This window comes from Protopterus annectens, chromosome 15.part0 (assembly GCF_019279795.1).
Source record: "Protopterus annectens isolate FY-2018-M chromosome 15.part0, PAN1.0, whole genome shotgun sequence".
Lineage (NCBI taxonomy): Eukaryota > Metazoa > Chordata > Ceratodontiformes > Protopteridae > Protopterus > Protopterus annectens.
The window spans coordinates 644,324,735-644,349,378 of record NC_056749.1 but is presented as its reverse complement, the minus strand read 5'-3'; the positions used below and the strand labels follow the sequence as shown (position 1 = coordinate 644,349,378).

The 24,644-nt window shown below is 36.6% G+C and overlaps 1 protein-coding gene across 1 annotated transcript in view; it reads left to right on the top strand.

The window, feature by feature from the left end:
• The first annotated feature begins 1,409 nt into the window (after positions 1–1,409).
• LOC122789867 (heparan-sulfate 6-O-sulfotransferase 2-like) overlaps positions 1,410–24,644 on the top strand; it is a 67,673-nt gene continuing 44,438 nt past the window's right edge. Inside the window, exon 1 of the mRNA XM_044057300.1 lies at positions 1,410–1,519. Within this exon, the coding sequence (XP_043913235.1) occupies positions 1,410–1,519 (110 nt within the window). The remainder of the gene's footprint in view (positions 1,520–24,644) is intronic.

Genomic DNA, 24,644 nt, shown 5'->3' with positions numbered 1-24,644 from the left:
CCCAGAAAGACTCCCCACTGGCACAACTATAGGGTCCAGATCTCAGCCTAGTGGTCAAGCTAAAACCTCCAGCACCCTCTCTGTTCAGTCAGTGCTTCGTTTCCCTGCCCAAGTAGCTGAAACATGCACATACACTTTAAGATATGAGTTATATACAAACATACAGACCCTCCTGGGGAAGGCTGGCACAGGCTCTGCAGCTATGCCCCCTTCTCTCCAGATTATAAGGTAGAAATCACTGCCACCAACCACTATTTATCAGCTACTAATAAGGCCCTTGCCAAAGGGTATCCAATTTTACTGTGTAATATTACTGTTAACCAAATAGTAAGTGTGACTGAGCAGCAAGACTACTGGAGTGGCTTGGACAGTTTCACTAAATACATGCAAGTACTCTAGAGCTTAAATTATCTCTACTCAAAACAGCCACAGTTGAAAGGTTTAAAAATATTTAATAATAAATAATAAAAATACAAGACAAATCTCATCAATTTAACACAGTGCTAATCAAGAGTTCAGAGATCACAGGAAACTTTTAAAACAATATAGTAGGATAATCTGAAATAAATGTAGAAAACAGCTAGGCTAATCTGGCTGTATTTCTGTCTAACTCTAAGAGAAATCACGATTCTAAATACCGCTAACATACAGAGCAAAGCAAGTGCCTGGTGAGTTGTTGTCAGCTTTAGGCAAAATCCAAAATGCTCAAATCTTTCTCTGTGAGATGGTCTTAAATTGATATACACATTACTGCTGAGCCATTTCACATTACATCATTTTTTACACCTCTGCTGAAGTTTCCCAGGCTCACAGAACTCAAAATTTAACATTTGTTTGTAATCTTGCACCTGCCAGGAAACCACAGAAATAAAGGACACTTTACATATAAAACCTAGTAATTAACTCTTGTCCTAAGACAGTAGAAAGAATTTCTTAGTCCATACATCCTGTCTCTGAGCTTGAGATCAAACAGTCACAAAATGTTTCACTTATCAGCTTTCTTCCAGCAGAGTACACTGTGGTTACATTTTTTTAAGCTCAGAACATATAACACAGTTTTCTTACATTTGTAAAAACATGCCTGTGGATTATATTGATATTTACAATGACGTATAATTATTTCCAAAATTCTATCTTGCTATGCTGGCAGCCTTCACAGATACCATGAAGTATTAATTCTCCTTTACACATCTCTCCTCTGTCCCATTATTGAATGTAATGGCTCCCTTTTGGCATGGATTTGTCTAAATACATACTCAACATGAGAGACCTCAGAGATTCTTAACTAAAAAGATCAAATGATCAGTGGCCTCATGACCATTGCTTATTTGGACAGATTGGCAGCCTTTTCTATGTACTCATTCACTTACAGTCTCCTCTTCGGTGATCTGTGTCTAGTCTTTCACACCATGAAAGATCTGCCTCTCTTTGAGCTGCCATTCCTCTGCAGAATAAATGGATCCCAAGATACCCAGTTAGAAGAACTAAGCCTTCATCAGCAGATAAATAAGACATGTTGGTATGATAGATTCATACCCTAACATATACCCCTCATCTGGAACAAACTTCCATTACATTTTAAACAGAGCAGCACCCTTACCACCTTTGAGGTAAACTTATATAATTGAGTACACAGCCTCAAATTCTCCTTTGGTTTATCATGTGCTGCCTTTCTTGAGGCTGAAGGGGACTGTTTACTGGCTAGACTTGTAATGGTCTATAGGCTCATTACCTATTACTTTCATATGAACCTTAAAACAAGGTGAGAAGAGATTAATTGACTGGTGATGATTATTACCTTTCTTGCAATAGTTCTACAAATAAATACATAATCATTTAAAATAATGATAACATCTGATTAAATCATTCAGAAAATCTTGCAGCCTTATAAGGTAAGGAAATAACCTTTATTAGAGTACAGGTCTGTTAGCTCTCATACAAGGTCCCTGCATTCAGAGACTGATGCCTTACATATATGTTTTTTTAATTTAAATTGTTGTAGTTTGGCATAGAAAACAAAGGACAGACAGTTCTCAGTTCCTGCACTAGCATGTAAACTTTGGCATCAGGTAATAATGTTCTTCCAGCACACACACAGTTTCAAACAGATGCTTGTGTCGTCTGATTTATATATAAATGCATATTCTCTGACACCAATGACTGCCATTGGTGTTTTTTTTATGTCGTAATTTTGATTGCATGATAATGGAAGTATTTTTAACTTGCTTGTGTTCTTAGCACATGAAAAGGGAGTTTGCATAATGCTGCCATCCAATGGTACTTTGAAAGAATGACATTAAAATAAAGATTCTGTACAGAACTCAGTTTTGTTGTATTTTATCTTTTACTTTCATTTGTCTTTTTATTTCTTTAAAGGATTTGTTCAATTTAGGCTTATGAGTATGATGATAAGTCAAAAGAATCTTCTTTACATCTTACACTTTTTAAACATTGCTGTTTCTACAAGTATAAAAACAATTGTAAAACACTGGCTTGAAACCGTGCAACCAAGGAGTACCTCTGCATTGAGCAACATACCCCATAGATTATAAGAAGCATTACAGAATGTACCAGATGCACATCTTCATGAATCTAATGGAGGATATATAGTGTACTGTGAGATGTGTTTCTACATCTGAGCTATGCCATGTTTAATATATTGCTTATTGAATGTAATGATATTTCTTCATAAATGAGGTACTTGAGCTATAGTTAAAAGAAAATGATTCTATCAGTATCACCAGAAACTGTAAAGAGGGTTTGGTATGGCAGAACTTGCATCTCTCTATGCGTACCTGAGGCACAGAGATGTCGAATGATATGAAGCGTGTTTTATGCTTGCTGATCTAAAACGACTGCCACCACCCTATATTCATAATCAATGTCATTCCCTTTCATATACTGATCCCACTATAATAACTTTTTATTTGCATGGTTAACCACTGATGAACTTTTTCTGAGATACAGAAGCATCACCTGTGATGAAAGGAAGCAAATAATCTTGATTTTGAAAGGTTTCCTTAGGACGAGTTGCACGCATATCTTGCTAGTAAGTTCACCTTAGTACTACAGACATTAGCAGTGCCATTATTTTATTCTACAGATTAGTAAGCCTTACCATGGAACATAATACTAAACATTTCCATCATGAAACAATACAGAAGGAAAGCAAGTTATCCCTTTCTATTCTTTCTGGCACACTAAACTGGCAGTGTTGGTAATATTGTCAAGTAATTATACCATAAGTGAATAGAATATACAGCTTTAATACTGTGGAGCAAAATGCAGACCTTCAATGCTGGCTCTAACTGTAGTTGCAGAATATATTTATTAGTAAGTGTTCCTATTGTATGTTTAAGGATGATCCACAGAACTGCAAAAATCTAAGTGCTAATATGAGTGAAATATATGCAAAGTTAGAAATTGCTTATTTCAGTGATTGTTTTGTTTACAGAATCTAAGCAGTAGAGGTGTTGAGGGAGTGCAGGTAGGTTTGCCTCTCCCCTGTAAGAAAACAAACAAAAAAAAAAACATTTTTAATGTATAACAGTGAGTTTCACACTTCAGTGCTATTTTAGAATACTTTCAATTAATTTTTGGAGTTCTAGAACTCTTAGTATCAAGTCTAGAACTTCTGATAGGTTGTCATTTTTGGCTATGCTAATAGCACAGTGGCTTTCTCATGTTTCAGGTATTCTTACAACAGGACATACTGTTTATGGCTGAACTGCAGGTATCTTAATATAAATTTCATTTATGCAGAGGAAAATGTGTTACTAAAAGCAATGTGTAGAAAAAGGTCAGAATTTATTGGAGCTCATCAAATGAGAATTGTACCTGATATTTGTTTAATCTTTATGCTACCATGAAGGCCGTTTGACTCATAAAGGATTAAGTTGGTCAAACTGGGCTGGATCAGCTTTCCAGTGAGCCTATCCAGCTTGAATGATGCAGAGAGATAAAGCCTTAACTGTTACCAGGTGACCCAGATTCAGTTATCAGCTGGGTGACTGATGGTGCCACTAGGGAGGACAGGTAGTGCCTATCTTGGGGGGGGGGGTGAGGGAGGGAGTGGTCTATTAGCTGCCTATTGCTCTGGTGCTGTCGGACAGATGTCCCAGGATACAGAAAGGAGCCAGTAAAATGAGGGGCCATACACGTTGGCTTCCTAACCCAGTGATGGAGGTTTTTGTCCCACATGTGAAGTAGCTTGCATAAATTGACATGGGGAAGCATTGACAGCCCCAGTAGGTGTGCACATCAGCAGAAGTGGTCTGTCCACTACTATGGAATGATACCATTGCCAGGATGGTGGCAAGCGAGCACAGGTCTGCCTGGATGATGACCCCCCCCACCCATGTGCCAGTTCCTGCACTGGCAGATTGGAAGATGTTCTTCACTTCCAGGGTATAAATGGGCCTGTGTAAAACTAGGCACTTAGAAGGCTCATTAATTGGTAGGCAGAGTGCAGGAAAAAAGTAATAAAAATAGCTTTCCAGACAGCCTGATAATTGTCTGGCACAATCCATGTATTGCAGTGAAGTTTACAGTGGAAGCAAGATACAATGTCTAAGGCATTATTTGGAACATTAGGCTCAAAACTCTTGGCCACAGAACTGGGGGGGGGGTGTGTTTGAAGGAGTGAATATAGTGGCAAGAATAACAGAGAAAGAGGTCTGCAAATCAGATTATACCCCTAGGCGTAAAATGCAGGAATAAAAACAGGTGTACCAGATCACTTGGTTAATAAAAAGGAGACACTAATGTTGGTACCTAAGAGAAGATGATGCTATGAAGTAGAATTAGAAGAATGCAGATGACAGAGGGGATAGCAAAAAGAGTCATAGAAAGAATGTACACATCTTTAGGGGAGAGTGAAAGCTAGATAGAATGAGGTAGGACAGTCAGAAAAATGGTTCAGAAAATGAGCAAGCAGGCATCATAGAGAAAGAAAGAAAAACTAAAGGCTGGTCTGTCAGTACTAAAGCAGAGGCAAGGGGAAGGGACAAAAAAATCAATAGCTTATAGGCTTATAAAACATTCACATTTCAAAGAAAACAACATAGGAATGGATGGTGTCCTGGGAAGAACAAACATACAGACTAGTATGGAAGCAAAAGTATAAGACATGAGGAAATAAAGGGATGAAAAGACCGGTTTCAGATTCTTGGGGGTGGGGGTTCAATATGAGGATATGCTAAATCTTATGACTCAGGTGGTGGTCCTCTAGTAGTCTAGGAGAGGTGACAACAATAAGCAAATAAACAAGGACAGAAAAGGAGGAAACTTTAGTGGATACAAGAGAAAAGCAGCAGTGAACACAATAAACAAGCTTAAAGCTATGTGCATTAAACATTCAGCAATATTATAGCCAGGGACAACCTGTAAATGTCCTGCCAACAGAGATGGCAAGACAACAAAGCAAGGTACAGAGCATGTGATGTGCTAAAAAGGTAATTAGCGAGACTAAAAAGATAGTATATTAGGAAAAAGGATTATATTGGCTACAAGTTATCATAAAGAAAAGAAAAAAAAGAAAGTTAGAGCTATTGTGGGAAAACAGCAGTTGCAAGTTTTTCATCAGAGACAGAGTTAGGTACAGTGAAGCTGATATGCGCTGACATATATCCAACTATCCAACTCTCTTGTAAAAAAAAGGGTGAAGCACTAGGACCCAGATGAACAGATTTCAGCTGGTAGCTCATGCACTGGAAGAGTTGGGCAGTGGGTGATGGGACTGAGCTGTTCATGCTGGGTGGCCCATCCTAGGGGGAGGGAAATGGTTTCCCTCACTAAACAAATTGCTCCCAAAAAAGCAGTAGCATGCATGAACACAGTGGCTATAGGGTCAAGGATTGCTGACTGGCGTTCCATGCCTTTCATGTTAGCTCTCATATACATGTGTGTGGTAGTACATCCACAATACAGGAAGGAATAAAATGATGCAGCATTGTTGTGGGTGCTTAAGTTAGCCATCAGGGTACAAGGTTAGGGACTTAACCACAAAACCCTTGATGGTTATTTGTACAATGGATCCAGAGGGAGGATTGATGGTTAGCATTCATCACTGGAGAAATACTATAACAAAGTGTGCAAGTATGTGAGAGGAACCGAAGAGAAACGATCCATTCCAAACTCCCCAGTAGGAGTAATGTAACATACACAGGAGAAGAAGAGAAGCCATTGCAGCACATATTTCAAAGGCAAATGGAAGCTTGTTGTTGTAATTAAGGCAATAATGCAGAATAACTGTGGACAAAAAAGTTAATGGAGTGGAACTGAATGTTTTCCAAAGTAAATGGCACAATCTTAGTCTGAGGGAAAAGTGAAAAAGTAGAAGGAAAGGAACATAAATGAACAAACAGTCATGAGAAGAGAGTTGCTAGGACAAGGTTCTACAAAACAAGACTAAGACACTGCTAGAATGAAGAAGTTAGTAACCTTGATCATCCATAGTAAGAAAAATAAATCTCTCTCTCTCTATAGATAGATATATATCTATCATGTCATATCTATTTATATTTATCTGTTTATCTCTCTCTATATACATATACACATATATATATATATATATATATATATATAAATGTACATCTCTTTCTCTATATAGATAGATACATATCTATCATATCTATATTTATCTGTTTATTTCGCTTTCTATATATATATATGTAAAAAACTCTTTTAACTTAACAATGCTTGTGTTTCAGGGGATAAGTATATAATCCTGGCAGCATTCATAAAACTGCATGTATTCATGATATATTGAAATAAAAACACATTCCTTCTCCCACTGACATAAAACCAAGTTTGCAACTGTCGGTGCTATAGTGGCTGTCGTTGCCACCACCAAATTACATAATGTAGTATGTTTGGATTTGGAAGTTCTTATTTTTATCGTCAGTAATGAGGGAAGATTGCTAAAATCTCATATTAATTAAGAAATTGTACTGGCAACTAAAATGGAATCCTATAAGAAACCAGATTTAAATGAAAATCTGTCAGACAGTAAATTTTTAAAATATAAGCAGCTCAAATGTCAGATAAATGATTGGGGGATTTTGACTGTGTGATGATTATTGGTTAAAAATTTTGAAAGAATATCAGTTCTGTGTTATTCATTCTGATGTAGTATAATTATAAATATAAATAAAGGGCTAAATAAAGTATTGTGGATTTATTTATCCTGGGCTATATTGAGTGTTATTGGATTTGTATGTTTTTTTTTATCATGCACTTGGTGGTAGTGGATTTTGTGAAAAGGATGGACATGGCTGTGATGAATATGTATTTTAACAAGAGGGAGGAGCATAGGGTGACATACAAGAGTGGAGGAAGATGCACAAAGGTGGATTATATCTTATGTAGGAGGGCCAGTTTGAAGGCGATTGGAGACTGTAAAGTGGTGGCAGGGGAAAGTGTAGTTAGACAGCATAGGATGGTGGTTTGTAGGATGACATTGGTGATCAAGAAGAGGATGAGTGTGAGGGCAGCACCAAGGGTCAAATGGTGGAAATTGAAAAAGGGTAATTGTGAGGCGATGTTCAGGGAAGAGTTAAGACAGGCACTGGGTGGCAGTGAAGAGTTACCGAATAGCTGGGTAACTACAGCAGAGCTAGTAAGAGAGATGGCTAGAAAGGTGCTTGGTGTGACCTGGTGATGGAATGAAGAAGTACAGGAGAGTATACAGAGAAAGAGGTTGGCGAAGAAGAAGTGGGATTGTCAAAGAGATGAAGAAAGTAGACAAGAGTATAAGGAGATGAGGTGCATGGCAGAGAGAGAGGTGGCGAAGGCTAAGGATAAGCCGTATAAAGAGTTGTATAAAAGTTTGGATACTAAGGAGGGAGAAAAGGACCTGTACCAATTAGCTAGACAGAGAGACTGAGATAGTAAAGATGTGCAGCAGGTAAGGGTGATAAAGGATAATGAGGGAAACATACTCACAAGCGAGGAGAGTGTGTTGAGCAGATGGAAAGAGTACTTTGAGGGGTTGATGAATGAAGAGAATGAGAGTGAGAGAAGGTTGGATGATGTGCGGATAGTGAATCATGAAGTGCAGTGGATTAGCAAGGAGGAAGTAAGGATAGCTATGAAGAGGATGAAGAATGAAAAGGCTATTGGTCCAGATGACATACCTGTGGAAGCATGGAGGTGTTTAGGTGAAATGGCAGTGGAGTTTTTAAATAGATTGTTTAATGAAATCTTGGAAAGTGAGAGGATGCCTGAGGAATGGAGAAAAAGTGTTTTGGTACCGATTTTTAACATTAAGGGTGATGTGCAGAGCTTTAGTAACTACAGAGGGATTAAACTGATCAGTCACAGCATGAAGTTATGGGAAAGAGTAGTGGAAGCTAGGTTACGAAGGGAGGTGATGATTAGTGATCAGCAGTATGGTTTCATGCCGGGAAAGAGGACTACAGATGCAATGTTTGCTCTGAGAGTGTTGATGGAGAAGTACAGAGAAGGTCAGAAGGAGTTGCATTGATTTAGAGAAAGCATATGACAGGGTGCCTAGAGAGGATTTGTAGTATTATATGAGGAAGTCGGGAGTGTCAGAGAAGTATGTAAGAGTGGTACAGGATATGTACGAGGGTAGTGTGACAGCAGTGAGGTCTGCAGTGGGAATGATGGATGTGTTTAAGGTGGAGATGGGATTACATCAAGGATCAGCTCTGACCCCTTTCTTATTTGCAGTGGTGATGGACAGGTTGACAGATGAGATCAGACAGAAGTCCCCGTGGACTATGATGTTTGCAGATGACATTGTGATCTGTAGTGAGAGTAGGGAACAGGTGGAGGAGACCCTGGAGAGGTGGAGATATGCTCTAGAGAGAAGAGAAATTAAGGTCAGCAGGACTAAGACAGAATATATGTGTGTGAATGAGAGGGAGGATAGAGGAATGCTGATGATGCAGGGAGTAGAGGTGGTGAAGGTGGATGAGTTTTAATACTTGGGATCAACAGTTCAGAGTAATGGTGAGTGTGGAAGAGAGGTGAAGAAGAGAGTACAGGCAGGATGGAGTGGGTGGAGAAGAGTGTCAGGAGTGATTTGTGACAGACGAGTACCAGTAAGAGTGAAAGGGAAGGTCTACAAGAGGGTAGTGAGACCAGCTATGTTATATGGGCTGGAAACAGTGGCATTGACAAAAAGGCAGGAGTCAGAGCTTGACGTGGCAGAGATGAAGATGTTAAGACTTGCACTGGGTGTGACGAGGATGGACAGGATTAGGAATAAGTATATTAGAGGGTCAGCCCAGGTTGGAAGGTTTGGAGACAAAGCCAGAGAGGCAAGATTACGTTGGTTTGGACATGTGCTGAGGAGGGATGCTGAGTATATTGGAAAAAAGATGCTAAGGATGAAGCTGCCAGGTAACAGGAAAAGAGGAAGGCCTAAGATAAGGTTTATGGATGTGGTGAGAGAGGACATGCAGGTGATTGGTGTGACAGAGCAAGATGCAGAGGACAGAAAGAAATTGAAACAGTTGATCTGCTGTGCCGACCTCTGACGGGAGCAGCTGAAAGAAGAAGATGCACTTGATGGAATCAAATATATGCCATTGTTGTTTTTGGATGGTTTTGTTACTAGCAGAGTAGTTGGTGAGTTATACTGTGGAAAAGATACTCAAATAATTGAAATATATGTTCATAACAAGTGGACATATACAAAATAGAACTTATTTCTTAATGAAGGTTGGAAAAGAAAGGTATCCTGTGCCTGTAGATTGATGAAATGTTGGTAGTCAAATCACACTAGCATGAAAGAAATTGTACTAGGTACCATCTCAGAAAAATGGATGAGTTAGGAATTAATGTAGAGGACAGAAGACTAAAGAAAAAGTTGCCTAGTATGTGAAGTCCTTAAGGAGAATAAGGTGAGGAGCATGTTTTTGTCTGGCATTTACATGTGGGTATGAATAAAAATGGTACTGGCATAGAAACTGCTAGAAGAAATTGTTTCCAATAAAAAAGGAAAATGAGGGCAGTTGGGTTTAAAAGGACCCTAAAACACGAAAGGGATAGAAACATGAAAGGTAATTTAGAGGACAGGTTCCTGAAATGCAAAACTCTTAGAAGACATTATAACTATGTGCTTATGGCAGAGTGATCCATAGTAAAGATGTTAACAGGAATGGTAGGAAAGGCATGAGAAAGGTATATGGCAAGGAAAACATTAGTGGATGAGCAGTTAAAGTACAAGAACATGTAGGGGGAAAGGAGGCTGGAACCTGTCTTTTTTTTTTTTTTTGAAATATTGGGTGGCATTTAAAGTGTAGCATCATTATAGATCTAAAGAGCAGACAATATGGCAGTGTAACTAGATGTATGTGGAAGCTGAAGGCGTGAAGAATCCAGAAGTTACATGCTCTTTCAAATTGCTGAAAGAGATATAAAAGAGGAAAATTCATTAAGAGTAGGTGTACTGCACTTGGAGGGAGGGACAAATATGGATGTGGAGAATCTTGCTAGAAGAACGTGCATGGGATATGGTAAAAAGAGAGAGAGAGAGAGATAGATGAAAAGGAATAAGGACAGCACATCAAATAAGCCAGAAGGGGGATGCCGAATATACACACAGATCTGAGATAAAAGTAGCATGTTGTAAAGCAAAGACTAGAGGGACTGCAGGAGATTAAGAAGAATCATTGAAACACGGTGGCACTTGATAAGGGCAAAACAGGTAGGCATAATCTAGGGGTGAGGCATGGTCATGAAACTGGAATGGATTAAGAGGAAGAGAGCTAGGGACATTTATAAGGAATTAATGCAAAGAAAATGTCAGTGGCAATGGACCAACTAATTGTTAAATGGGAAACAGAATAACAATATCTCTGGATAGGGGGATAATCAGATGAATGAGGAAAAGGTTATGGAGAACTTTATAGAGTGATTAGGCATTGAGACCAACTAATATGAATATATTCATAGTCCACCTGCAGTTATAAAATCAAAAAAGGTTGGGGAAGCATAACTCCTAAAGTACTGGACATTATGAAACATCCTCCATTGTGGCCCTTACATTCCCCTGTATTACAGTTGTTCACATTGTTCAATTAAATTAAGAAGCATTGTTTTATAACCATTTATTATACTCTGTCATACACAAAAATCAAATTCATTATTGCTGTTGATGTACTGAGTCACTTCCATTCTCATGTCTGCTCAAACATTATGCGTTTTCTCCTCTTGTCTGGCAGTGTATACACATTTTGTAAAGGAAGCTACATGAAGAGATAAAGAAGTAAAGCAGACCTACCTGGTGATGTCACAGTTGTACTGGGCAACACAGATATGGAAGGGTTTGAGAAAACACGAGGCAGGGCTCTTGGGAAGAAAGCTGGGGTGATATGGAAATTCTGCATTTGGGTACACTGTGACATGGACTATGTCCAAAGGAAAAAAAAGGAGTACTGAAGATGTTGGCAAGCAGTGATAAATGCAATTTAACTTAGAAAAGGGAACAGATGAGGGAAGAAATGTAGTGTCTATAAAGAGGGTGTCCGTTTTAACGACTAGGACTATGAGATCCTTTCTGACAACAGTTTATTAGTAAATATTAACGAGCATATAATATGTCCAAACACTGTGATATTTTGAAGTATCAACACCCAAGTTTAAGATATTGAATCTTAGGGTATACATTGATCACATTTGTATGTTGCCATCAACCATTGAAATCACACCTTCCAATCTATCCTTAACCCATGCCCCAATCAGAAAGAAGGGTCAAATCCTGCCCAATCAGAAGGAAGAGTGAAATCCAGCCCAACTCCATGGCTAACCTACAAAACAAAGCAACTCATTAGACAAAGAGACATAGCCTGGAAAGTATGGAAAATCAATAAAACTGCTATAGCCCACCAAACCTGTCTCACTCTATGAAACTTAACAAAAGTTCAAGTTCTTGCTGACAAAAGTAAGTACGTCATTAAACACCAGCCCCTTAATAAAACCTCACCCCAAAAATATGGGGCTTGTATATCTAAACTTCTAAACTAGAAAAATCTCTACAGCCTAATGCAATAAAACACACAGTCTAAAAAAGCAGTATACTGCCATCCTTTATTCAACCTAATGCATGCAGCTTTGGACTATTCCTTTCATTCCCTGCTTCAGCAGCACTACATCAAAGTGTACTATGCTACAGTTATACTAAAATGGAACATAAAGCTAATGAAATAAATGATTCTCAGCAAAATTCAATGCACAGTGTAAAGACACCAGAAAGGTCTCTAAGAGCCACCAGTCAGTAGTTAGGCAGTGGAGGCTGTGGGAATCAAACCCTGCATTATCAGGGCATCAAAGCAGAAATTCAGTCCTACAAGTATGTGAAGATAATTAGTTGTGCCTTAACATCCTTTTTTACATCTTCTTTATGAGTCTCTGGCATTAATGAGGGGGCTCCCTCCTTTTCATTTAAAAATATTTCTCTCTTGTTAATTCTGTCTCCATCTGATATTCTAAAGTAGCTTTCATGCCTCGTCCTAAAGAATATTCATGGATATAATAGCTCATAGTATTTTCAGCAAAGATCACCAACAGAGCTGCAGGGATAACCACCGCTGAAGAAAGTGACTCCCCAAAAGATAACTTTTCTCTCCTGTCATTGTATTGCAGTGGTCATAAAACAGATAAACATGCACTTTTATCATTAAGCCAGACTGCTTCCTTTTCCTATGTGTGCATTTCAGCTGACTGTATCTTTTGGTAAAGATTAATTAACAGCAGACAACAGACTAGGTTTTTATGCAATAGACCTGTATCCCTTTGGGAAGGACATGATGTGCCATGTATAACTGTATATCGCTTGAGGTGTGTCTACAGCAGGATACCAAAATAATGTTTGCCGTATTACAAACAACTCCTGACCATGCTCCCTTCAAGCCTTCATAAGTCAAATTATTTTTCTTACAAGCCATGTTTTTAAGCTGTTGTAAATTCTACTTAATGTCTGTGGTGTTATCCTTAAGCTGAATCAGCACTTTCTGAACAGTGTGATGTTTTCTTCTCCCGCTGGATGATATGCTTCTTGCATTTTGCCACCTTTGAATCTGTTGGGGCCAGAGACATCCTTAACCCTCTTGATAATTCCTGTATTCAGTTTCAAAGGAATAGAATTCCGTAGGATAGCAGCCATGGAGTGTGGGAGTTCCTTGAGCACTAAATTTCCTTCTGAAGAACAGTCACTTTCACTGAAAGCACTCAAACATGGCCAAAGTGCAGTTGTAAGTCAACGACTGACTCATATAGCTATAGGTGGCATTAGCCTTTTGTGAAGCTGCACAGATAGACAATGTTGTGACACCTTATTGCTTTGGGCAATTATTGCAATAAATATATTTGAAAAGTGAAAAATCAACTCAAAAATTAGGCTATCATATTTCGTTTGTTAATTGAAAATGTCCATTGTAATATCCATTTTAACTAACCAGCTCATGTTTTTGAGTGCCATTTTCTGAAAACATATGTAGTGAAAGTTAGAATTATAATAACCACGTACAAGGAAACTATTATGAATGCCACCTTTCTAGTCATCCAAACTTGGTAGACATTAATTAATACTTATAAATGGCAGTGAATCTAGAAAATATCAAATATTGTTTAAGTGAGCGCTACTACTAGTCTATCAGGAATAGTAAATGATTGGTGCTGGTAAGGGATCTTTTCCTGCTGTCACAGATTGTTTTTAATAGCCTCTTTCAGTAGCCATTTGATTATTTCTCCCAGGTTAGACATAACCGTTCTACATCATTTTACAAGCAGTACAGCAGGAATTATGTATTTTACTTTAATATAATTCACAAAAAGTACAACTTCTGCACAGGTACATTTATGTTCCAAGTCTCTGCTTCACTAATCCCCTTCCAAAGTGCTTTGTAGTTAATTTTTAAGCTGTTTTCTTTGTAGATTGTGTTACAGAGTTATAGTATGCTCCATACACTGAGCCGAGAGGATAATAAGATGGTGTCCATCAAATCTAAGTGTCCATGCAGATCAAAGTGCACTGCACGTACGTTTCAACAGCTAAGCATCTCATCTAAGCTCCCACCTGCTTAACATTTATTTCACTTGACTGTTACCTTACCAAGTCTGCATCATAATCTGGTGCTTTCTTAATGTAATTTTTTTTTTTATATTTTCACTACTTAAATTTGTGCTGCCCTGGAGAAACATTATGTTCCTTCTGTCCCTTTTAGAAGGTGATTATTGAGAGGTGATGATAACTGTGAGTCTGTGTTCTCATGCTAAAAGGTATTAAATCACTTATTAAAGTACATTTAAAATCTAGCTTTTGTCATAGCAAACCATAAATGCATGACAAATGGGCAAAAACATTTTATGCCATTTATATTTATGTAATCAATTCAATGTTTTGAAAATCCACTGGCAAAATTTTAATCCCTCAAATGTCTCATAATTTGTAGGCCGATAATGTGTTCATTTGCCAAATGTCTTACACAGGAAACTTGAAACAACATTACAGTTTTACTTGTGATTTAGATTTACAAATAATATGTGATATTTTCAGACTTAAATAGATCCCCTGGGCTAATAGTTGTAGCTGTGAACCTATTACATTAAACTTACAGGGTGTGTTGAAAGCTTGCTGCATAAAGTAAAGAATGTACAGATTGAAAACATTTGCACCCTGAGGTATATTGAGATTCATTTGGAAGACAAAGTGCATATCTTACTCAACAGCATGATACCTGAGGTATTTAGTTTTAGACCTGTGTTATTGCTTTTTCCTCTTGAATCAATCTAGCAAACAAGATAAAGGCAGCATAAAGCAAATGTATTAAAAACCTGACAGTTGTTCAGATGCTAGCTACAAACTTTTGTTTTATAAGGAGCAAAAGTTCTTAATGCAGTTTTCTTGTTATTCCTCATTATTCTAAAAAGTAAGTTCCATAATAAAACGGAACGGTGAGCAAAATAAATACATTAAATAAATAAATAATGTAAACATGTCCCATCTTGAACATTGTTGTCTCTTTCTTTTCTTATAGGTTAAAATGGAAGATTATTTGAAAAAGAAAAGTTTACATTGTAATATCTAATTTTTGTTAGGGAAGTCCTTTTACTAGCTATATATTCAGTAAAGATGAATTTATATATATATATATATATATATATATATATATATATATATATATATATATATATATTGTAACATTTGTGTAGGTACACTGGTATGGCACTTGTTTTGAATCATAATAATAATGCATATATTAATGACTATTTCCACTTCAGTGAATCAAAGTAATTCTTTCTGTGGCAAGCAGCATAAGAGCGTATACAGAGTTGTCACACTCTTGACTTCATGTCATGATTCCTTGGTTACCTTTATTTGTATTTGTTTCCTGGGGTAGAGCATTGATCTGTACAGACCCTTTTCATACACAGCCCAAGAGTGTTGTCTGGTTAAGTGGCTTAGACACGTAGTTAGGCAATGGAGGCTGTGGGAATCAAACCCTGCACATCTAGAGCTCCTCAATCCTCCAAACCAATTGCTGTAGTAAGCATAATTACTCAAATAGGAGTGACGTTACATAGTGACTGTCCATACTAGGGGATGATCACTCCCCTGCTAATTCTGTTTATGGGATATTCAATTGTTTTGTAGGAAAACACTGTAGTTCATCAAAACAAACAAAATACAAATCTTTAGATATTGATACATTTTTTTTTTTCCTTTTTATCATTTTATTTTATATACCTACCTAACCACACAAATTTAAAATCTCAGCTACTCTGTCATCTTTCTTCCAAATGGGAATGCTGTTGCTATGCTCCAACTTAAACCCCTCCCCCCATTCCAGCTTGCCACTGACTCATCCAACTACCTCTACTATTACTTCAACCCACCCAAAACAATCCCTCCCCTACTAAAAACTAATTTTCTCTCTAATATGTATTGTACTATACTCTCCAATCTCAAATATACTATTACCCTCTCCATGCATAATATTTTCCTAACCTACTAATGGCTAGTAGCTATATATTTTGAAATGTTAAACCTACAACTGAGTTTATAACAAAAATATTCATTTTATGTAAATGTTGAAATTTCTGTATTGAATTATGTCTTTTCATTTTTGTAACATTGTGACAAGCCAATTGCAAGTATCATGGAGCTTATCTGTAAATGTTTAATTAGCTGTATGCACTATGTCCTTTTGTAACATGTGAAATGTAACTTGCAATTATTGTGGAGCTTTTCTCCCCAGGCCTCCACTGAAAACAGGGTCTTCTTGGCCCAGTGGACTTCCCTGGTCATCAAACTTAAATAAATAAATAAATAAATATTCAACCAACATATATATATATATATATATACACACACACACACACACACACACACACACACACACACACACACACACACACACACACACCTGTTTACAGCCAATCAGCTTGTTATACTCCACTAATTTTGCCTGTACACAAAATAGTAATTGTATTTTAGATTCAGGTATTTCCATTTAATTTGCTGTCTCCTACATTTGTATCACAAATAACATTCACTTAAGACGTCAGCTGTTTCAAGTTCTTTATTAACTTTTAGGCTTGATTGTTCAGTATCCTTTGCTGACTATTTTTTGCATTTTGTGTGTAATTTTGCCACGTCTAATACAGATTTCTATCCATTTGTAGTCTGGTTTCTTCTCTTGAAAACTAAGATGTGTCACCTCTCCTTCTTCCCTAGTTTGTATTTTCTCCCTGAAGCATATAAGCAGAATTGGCATCTCTTTTGAACCCCGTTCCTCTGTATTTCCCCCCACACCTGTCTTATTCCCATTTCACATAATTCTGAGCCCCATAATGTTTCTACATTACCTGCAGCCTACTGACTGCACCTTCAGCACCTTCCTGGGAGCAGTCCATTCTCAGCTTTATTACATCTTGGTATTACAGGAGCTACTATTTGGAGCTAGTATGAGCCATGGAACATGAAAGTACATTCCTAGTACATGTTATAAATGTTCCATGCCATTATCTCTTCACGGCCACCCACATCTTCCTCAGTAACACAAAAAGTAGCACGTAAACTAAGGAATCATCACGTACATGGTTCAGTATCCTTGCTTCTACTGTCTGAAGTGCTTTCATTATTTGTGACACATAACACACTGCACCATATGAGATAGCTCAGCTTGTACTAGCTCACCTCTCTTACAAACAGTCTGTCATATGTGATCTCTGTCAAAAGCAGCAACTGCTGTCTGACAATCACCATATGATGCCTGCTGCCATACAGGCTGCTGGATTTCTGTATGCCAGCAAACACTATTAGGGATGCTTGCAAGTGTTCTAATACATTATCCAATGTTACATGTATGGCTGAGGGATACTTTTTGGGTAATAAAAATGCCAGTCTAATAATATTTTCCACAAAAATCAAATGCAAGTGATTGTGCTGCATTCACACAGGGTTAAGGTAGACCACAACAAACAATTTCCCTATCACCTTTCAGATGGTGATGCATACATGGAAGGATTACCACTCCTAGCAACAAACAACTAACTTGTGAGCTGAAAACCATAGAGAACATAGGTTCATAGATCAGTACTAGGTCAACTACCCTTGGGGGGCCATTTTAAGCCTAGCCAATTACTCCCTGTGAGAATTAAACCCTGCACCTTGTGTCTGCAAACCAAACACCTTAACCATTATGCCAAACCCCGCCTTCACTAAACTGTTCTACCAGCTCTTAGTACATTCCCATGTGTTTGGCATGTCCACTGCATATGCATTCACACACCTGAGCACGTGCATGCACACGCACACATACACACATGCACACAGCCACACCCTCCCACTACAGCCTCCATAAATGCACTGCAGCCTCTATAAATGCACTGCACCTGTCCTTTCTTAATTGTCTTTGTGTGGTGTTGCTATCCTGCCATACACTTCAGATATATTTATTTATTTTTCATTTATTTATTTATTTGACATTTGTTGAGCTGGAAAGTCCACTGGGTCAGAAACCCATTTTCAGTGGAGTCCCAGGAAGAAAAGCTCCAGTAAAATAAGATGTACATAATGAGAGATGAAAGCAATTGAAACAGTGTGAGCTAAGTAGGATTAAGTAGTAGCTACAGGCATTTAAACAATAATTACAGAATTTGCTACATGCATAGAATATAAATAAAAACAAGGCACAATATGTCATGATTAGCAATTACATTATATATATATATATATATATATATATATATATATATATATATATATATATATATCTTCTTCTTTCGGTTTTTCCCGGTTAGGGGTCGCCACAGCGGATCACTTGTCTGCTCACAATTGGCAGTGGAGTTTTACAGTGTCGAGTTGCCAGGGGCCAATTTAGAGTATCCAATCCACCTACAGCATATATATATATATATATATATATGCATATATATATATATATATATATATATATATATATATATATAGAATAGTATTGGTGATAATGTAGTTAGGATCAGATTGCACAATAAATGTAGAAGAGAAGGAAAAAGAGAGAGTGCAGCAGTAAAGTGGAAAAAATAGCGGGATGGTAGCGCAGTTAGGTATTGGGCAGATAGGATGAAGTAAAGGTGAAAGGTAAGAAATCAGGATGGAATGGGAAAAGTTGTATAGATAGGGTAGATGAAAAGTCAAGAGAGAAAGACAGAACATATATAATTTTGCTAAAGAGGTTGTTAAAGAAGAAAGAAAGAAAAGAAATAGGGAATGAAATGGGAGAGGGGAGTGTTTTGGGAGGAAAAAAAATAAAATGCTTTTGATTATTTATGGTGGTCTATAATTTTGTTTAGTTGCTCAACTACAAAGCTAGTTAAATTTTGTAGCACATTTGGTAATGGTATACTCTCTTGACCATCTTCAAACACTCTTCAGTGTGTTGGCATGCAGAGAGTTGCCCTGCAATCTCTTTGCTGTATGGCATTTTGTCTGAAAAACTGCTCACATGATTTCTACTCTAATATAGTTAAATACGTGCACAGAATGCAAAGTTACACATGGTCAGAACATAATGCATTCCACTTTCTTGCTACAGCATCTACCTGAAATACACATATGGAAGAGCATATGGTAACAAGGGATGTAAATCTGAGTATATGTATTAAATGCTGTTTTGCATAAGGGTATACCACACAGTCACATCTCCAGCTGCAAAGTCTACCCAGAATGCATATGCTGAGCACTGGCATGCAGTCATGACAGTGGAAACTGGCTATTGAACATACCACTTCATAAAAAGGAAACTATTTTTTCATTTACTTCTTCAGTCAAAAGCACCATTTATTTTCTTACAAGAAACTCACTTGGTTAATGATCAATGGACGGCCATTAAAAATAAAAAATGGATCAGGGAGGTAATAGCTTCAGAAGGGACAACTAATAGTGCAGGTGTAGCAATAATCATCAAAACTCAGTTCCAAGAGATGATTTTAGATTTTAAAATGGATAAAGAAGGAAGATGGTGCTATGTAATTTTTATAACAAAATTTTACGATAAACCGGTGATTCTTCTTAATATATATGCCCCATGTACTAATCAGCAAACCTTCATAGCATCACTTTACTTTATTTTAAACCAATATAACAATTATTATATAATAATTGGAGGTGACTGGAATGCATACCAAGACCCTAAATTAGATAAAATAAGTTCCCATAGATCTTATAGTAATCAGGCAGTGATAGCACTGCAGGAACTTAAAGCAGATTTTAAACTTTATGATCCATTTAAATATAATAAGGACCAAATGAATCCAAATAACTTCACATTTTATTCGAGCTGTCATAAAATGTGGTCCAGGATCGATTTTTTTTTTAATATCAGATACACTAATGTGTTTTGATCCCTATATATACATACAATCTCGTTATTTGTTGGATCACTCCAGGATCACATTAACCTTTAAGAAAGATACTTGTCATAAATTGCATGTTAGGGGTTATAATTGGACATTAAATCCATATCTATTACATAAAGAGGATGTATTAAAAGAAGCTCAGGAGTTTTTTAATCAATTATTAAATAATCTATTAGAACACCGACATCCGTCAGACATAGAATGGGCAACTACCAAAGCGCAAATTAGAGGAATGTTTATCCAAAAAGCTACTTTCTACAAGAAATTACAAGTGAAAGAAATGTATGACTTGGAATCAAAAATTAAATTATTAGATCAGGAATTAATTAGAAATTATAGTAAACAAACCGAAACAGAATTATTAAATTGTCAGAAGAAACTTTTTATATTACAAAACAGTAAATTATCATTCCATGAACAAAAAATGCTGGTAAAATATACGAATCACATACAGACCCCGTCAAAAGCACTAGCACGTATTATTAATCAATCGAAGTCACCTTCCCAAATCCCTGAAATATACTTTAACAATAAAACATACACCAATACGGAAGAGATTATAAAGGTTTTTGAACTAATATTTTCAGAACTATATGGTGAACAACAGGATGTAAATCCAAATAAGAATAATAATGACTTTCTTCAGAAAATTATATTTCCAAAGATTAATGATGAGCTTCATATGAACCTAATTAAACCTATTTCTTCAGAGGAAATAACTGATGTTATCAAGAAATTGAAGCCATACAAAGCTCCGGGACCAAATGGTTTGACTACAGAATTTTATAAAACTTTTAGCGATATTCTGGGGAAAATACTCACAGTGGTCTTTAACTATATTATTAACAATAAAATTACTGACCCACACTTTAATGCATCGAAAACTATCCTCATACCGAAAGAAAATACTGATCGACAAAACCCGGATAATTATAGACCCATTTCACTTTTAAACATAGATATGAAAATTATGACATCAATTTTGGCTAACAGGTTGAAAATGGTAATTAACCCTATAATATCTGATGAACAAGCCGGTTTTATAAATAGCAGACAAACTATAGATAATACATTAACACTGCATACAATGATTTCCCATGCTACCCATAAAAAACAGAATCTTTACGCACTTATAATTGATGCACAAAATTTAACAGAGTGAACTTAGAATATTTATTTGACATTTTAACATGCTTTAACATACCGCAACTTTAAAAAAATTATATACCAATCCTTATACAAATCTAGTCATTAACAGGAATCTTTCAAAAAGAATTCAAATTAAAAATGGTACCCGTCAAGGCTGTCCTTTATCTCCCTTGTTATTCAATTTGTATTTGGAACCTCTATTTTTGCACATTAAACAAAATATTTATCATAATGCTCCAAGGATTTATGGTATGAAGATCACAATGGCTGCTTTTGCAGATGATTTGAGTATTTATTGCACAACACCTGTTTCGGATACTAATAAAATAATAAAGGCAGTAGAAGAATTTGCGAAAATTTCCAATTATAAATTAAATTTAAAAAAAACTAAGATATTCCCATTAAAGACACCTACACCTTTTTCACTATTACCATTAGTAGGGCAGGTAAAATCAGAAGAAAAAATAAAATACTTAGGAGTGGTTTTCTCAACAGACAACAGAGATTTTTATCTCAATAATGTTAAGGTTATTTGGGAGCAGATAGTATCTGACGTGAAAAGATGGGATAATCTGAAATTACCAATAATGGCGAAGACTTCAGTTATTAAAATGAATATACTTCCTAGATTACTATATATTTTTAGAGCATCACAAGTTCAAATCACCAAAAAATTCTTCAAACAGCTTCATACAGAACTAGCTAGATTTCTATGGGAACCTAGAAAAGTTAGGATATCGTATGATAAATTGATGGCTCCAAAAAATAGGGGAGGGTTGGATCTACCTAATTTCAAAACATATTATTTAATAATAAACACCAATAGACTTTTAAGAATAATTAACTCGGATGGGTGTAACTCGAAATGGGTTCCCAAATGGCTGGTTCTTAATCATAAACATGTCAAGGAATTGGATATTAACTGCAAGGCATTACCTTTTTTAAACAAAAATACTCTTAAAGGGTACTTCGTGTTCGAACATATCAAAACATATATAGTTTCAGTATAAAATCTTTTTAACTCATTAAATCTTTTGCAAAGTATGATGATTCTTCAACCATTTCACAAAAATCCAAATCTGAAAATTGGTAATCAGCTGATAGACCTTAAGAAATGCCCACTTATAATTAATTTAACCCTATTTGATTTATATCCTTTTTTAGGTATCCCAACTCACAATATTTTAGAAGAGTTGAATCTCCCCAAATCGTATCTAATTATAATAAGACAATTAAAAGACCTATCAATAAGTTATCTTAGTAAAGGGAATGACATAATTAAAGAAGAAGACTTAAACATGTGTCTGAACTTATGGCAAACCCTTACACAGGAATGTAAATATATAACTGCAGCATATGGTTTGATTAAAGAAATAAAATATAATAATCAAATATTAATTTCCAAATACTGGAGAGAGAAATTGTTGACGATTGAAGAAAGTAAAATACTAAAAGCAATTCACTTAACCATAAAATCTGTGTCCCTTCAGAAGCTATTATTTACCCAATTGATGATATTTAATAACGCATATTATACGTGTCTCACTCTACACAAATTTAACTCAAACAACTCACCAAAATGCCCATATTGTATAGATCAAATGGCCGACCTCCTACATATGTTTTGGAGTTGTAAATGTATTTTCAGACTCTGGAATTCCTTGAAATTTCAACTACAAAAAATGGGATATCAACATTCCACACTCTCCTGGGAATTTATGATGTTGCATATTCCACCACCCAACTTGGAAAGAACCCAAAGAATTATACTAGTCAATATTTTTTTGTTGATGAAATTATATATAGCTTCCAATTGGTTGAACCCTTTACAGACATCATGGAAAAATTTCAAGATAGTAGCCACCAAACATATTCTAGCACATAAATTTCTAATTAGTGATCATAAGAAAAATGTAAACAATACAAAAATATGGGAACAAATCTTTAACATTGTATTAGCTTAAAGTTCCATTCCTCTATTCTCCGGGAAAAACTGAATAACTGTTGAATTTTATTGAGATAAGTCTTATATAGTTACTAGTTCTTTTTTCTTCTATAATGATTTTATGTAACTGTTGGAAGCATTCATGTACATATTGTAAGTAGTTGGTAGTACTGTATTAATTGTTTGGAAAAAATAAAATAAAGAATTATTATTGAAAAAAAAAAAGAACATACCACTTCATATGCCTATCCTGGGGGTGAGGAGGAAGGTGCACATCCATCCACTCACATTGTCTTTTCCCATTTTCTTCACGTGGGGTCAGGGTGTCACTTTAACAGTGAAAATCATCTAGCACCAAGGTGCATACCACTGGGTGGCTATCCCTGCCATGGGAAGATGCAGGGCATAATCACATGGTTAGGCTACACTGGCAAGGACAGGAGAAGCAGCCATGTGGTGCTCTTTGAAGATGTCATGAAGTTCTGAGGATGTTACTTATTGCAGAAATATGGGGTGATTTAGCACTGATGCCTACTGCGTGCCTCGCCACCAAGGTGTAACTGGGCACAGGCAGAGGTAAGGAGAAAATAGGTTAAAACACTCCCTCAACAGCCATAGGATGCTGCCTCAAATGCATTGATCACTTCTCGGGACCGGGTTTGTAATTTGAGCAAATCCAAGGCAATGAAATGGACCAGTAGATCCAGAAATCAAGCAGCAGTACTAGAAGCAGCCGATGGTCATCTGTAAAGGAGGCAAAATGCCTCCCAAAAACATGCTACTCCATTTGAGTATGAAGCAATGAAATGTTTCCTTTAGCAATACATTACTGAAATACACAATTTGACTAATGCCGTTATAACATGAGAATTAAAGCTGGGAATTTCCACAGTTTTCAGATCAATAAGTGTAAAATATCATGCAGCTCTCTTTCTTGCTGGAAGATTTTATTCCAAATATGGGTATTATGCTATGCAGTTTCTGTCCTGTTGAAATTTCTGTAATGTGTACATGTCGGTGCCTTGTGTTATTATGCAGAATATGGCATACAGCATATGCTTAAGACACATACCTCCCAACTTTACAAATTTTCGCAGAATGTCCAGATTTTTGGTTCATATTTTTGGTTTGTTCCTCATAAAATTTGTGGTCTTCTGAAAAGTCACTAGGATGATCTAAGGATTGAAGTGACTAAATAATGACATACATTTGGGTTTCAGACATCAAATCCTTCAGAAAATGTATGTTAAAACAAACCCTGTTACTCCAGGAACTTTCTAAATTTATAAGAGCAATATTTAAAATATGTCCTTGATTTTGGGCCTTTACTCCCCCTCCCCATTTTGTCGGGCTTTGTCCAGATTTCTTGCACTAGAAGGTTGAGAGGTATGTTAAGATGTCATACAGGTTGCACACTTGCTCTAATGCCTTCCTGCAACATACACATAAGCACTGTCTCGAGTATATGTGACAGGCTGCATGGGCCATAGGTCTTACACTATGGACAAAGAGCAAGTTGACTGGAGAAGAGGAGAAGGTAGGCTTATTATTTACTGAGAGACATGGGAGAAAAAAGTCTGAATTGCTCTGTATCTGTACTGACAGCTTGCACTCAATGTTATCACCTATTCTGACAGTCTTAGGATGATAGTAGTTCTGACAAAGCAACCTGTGTTCT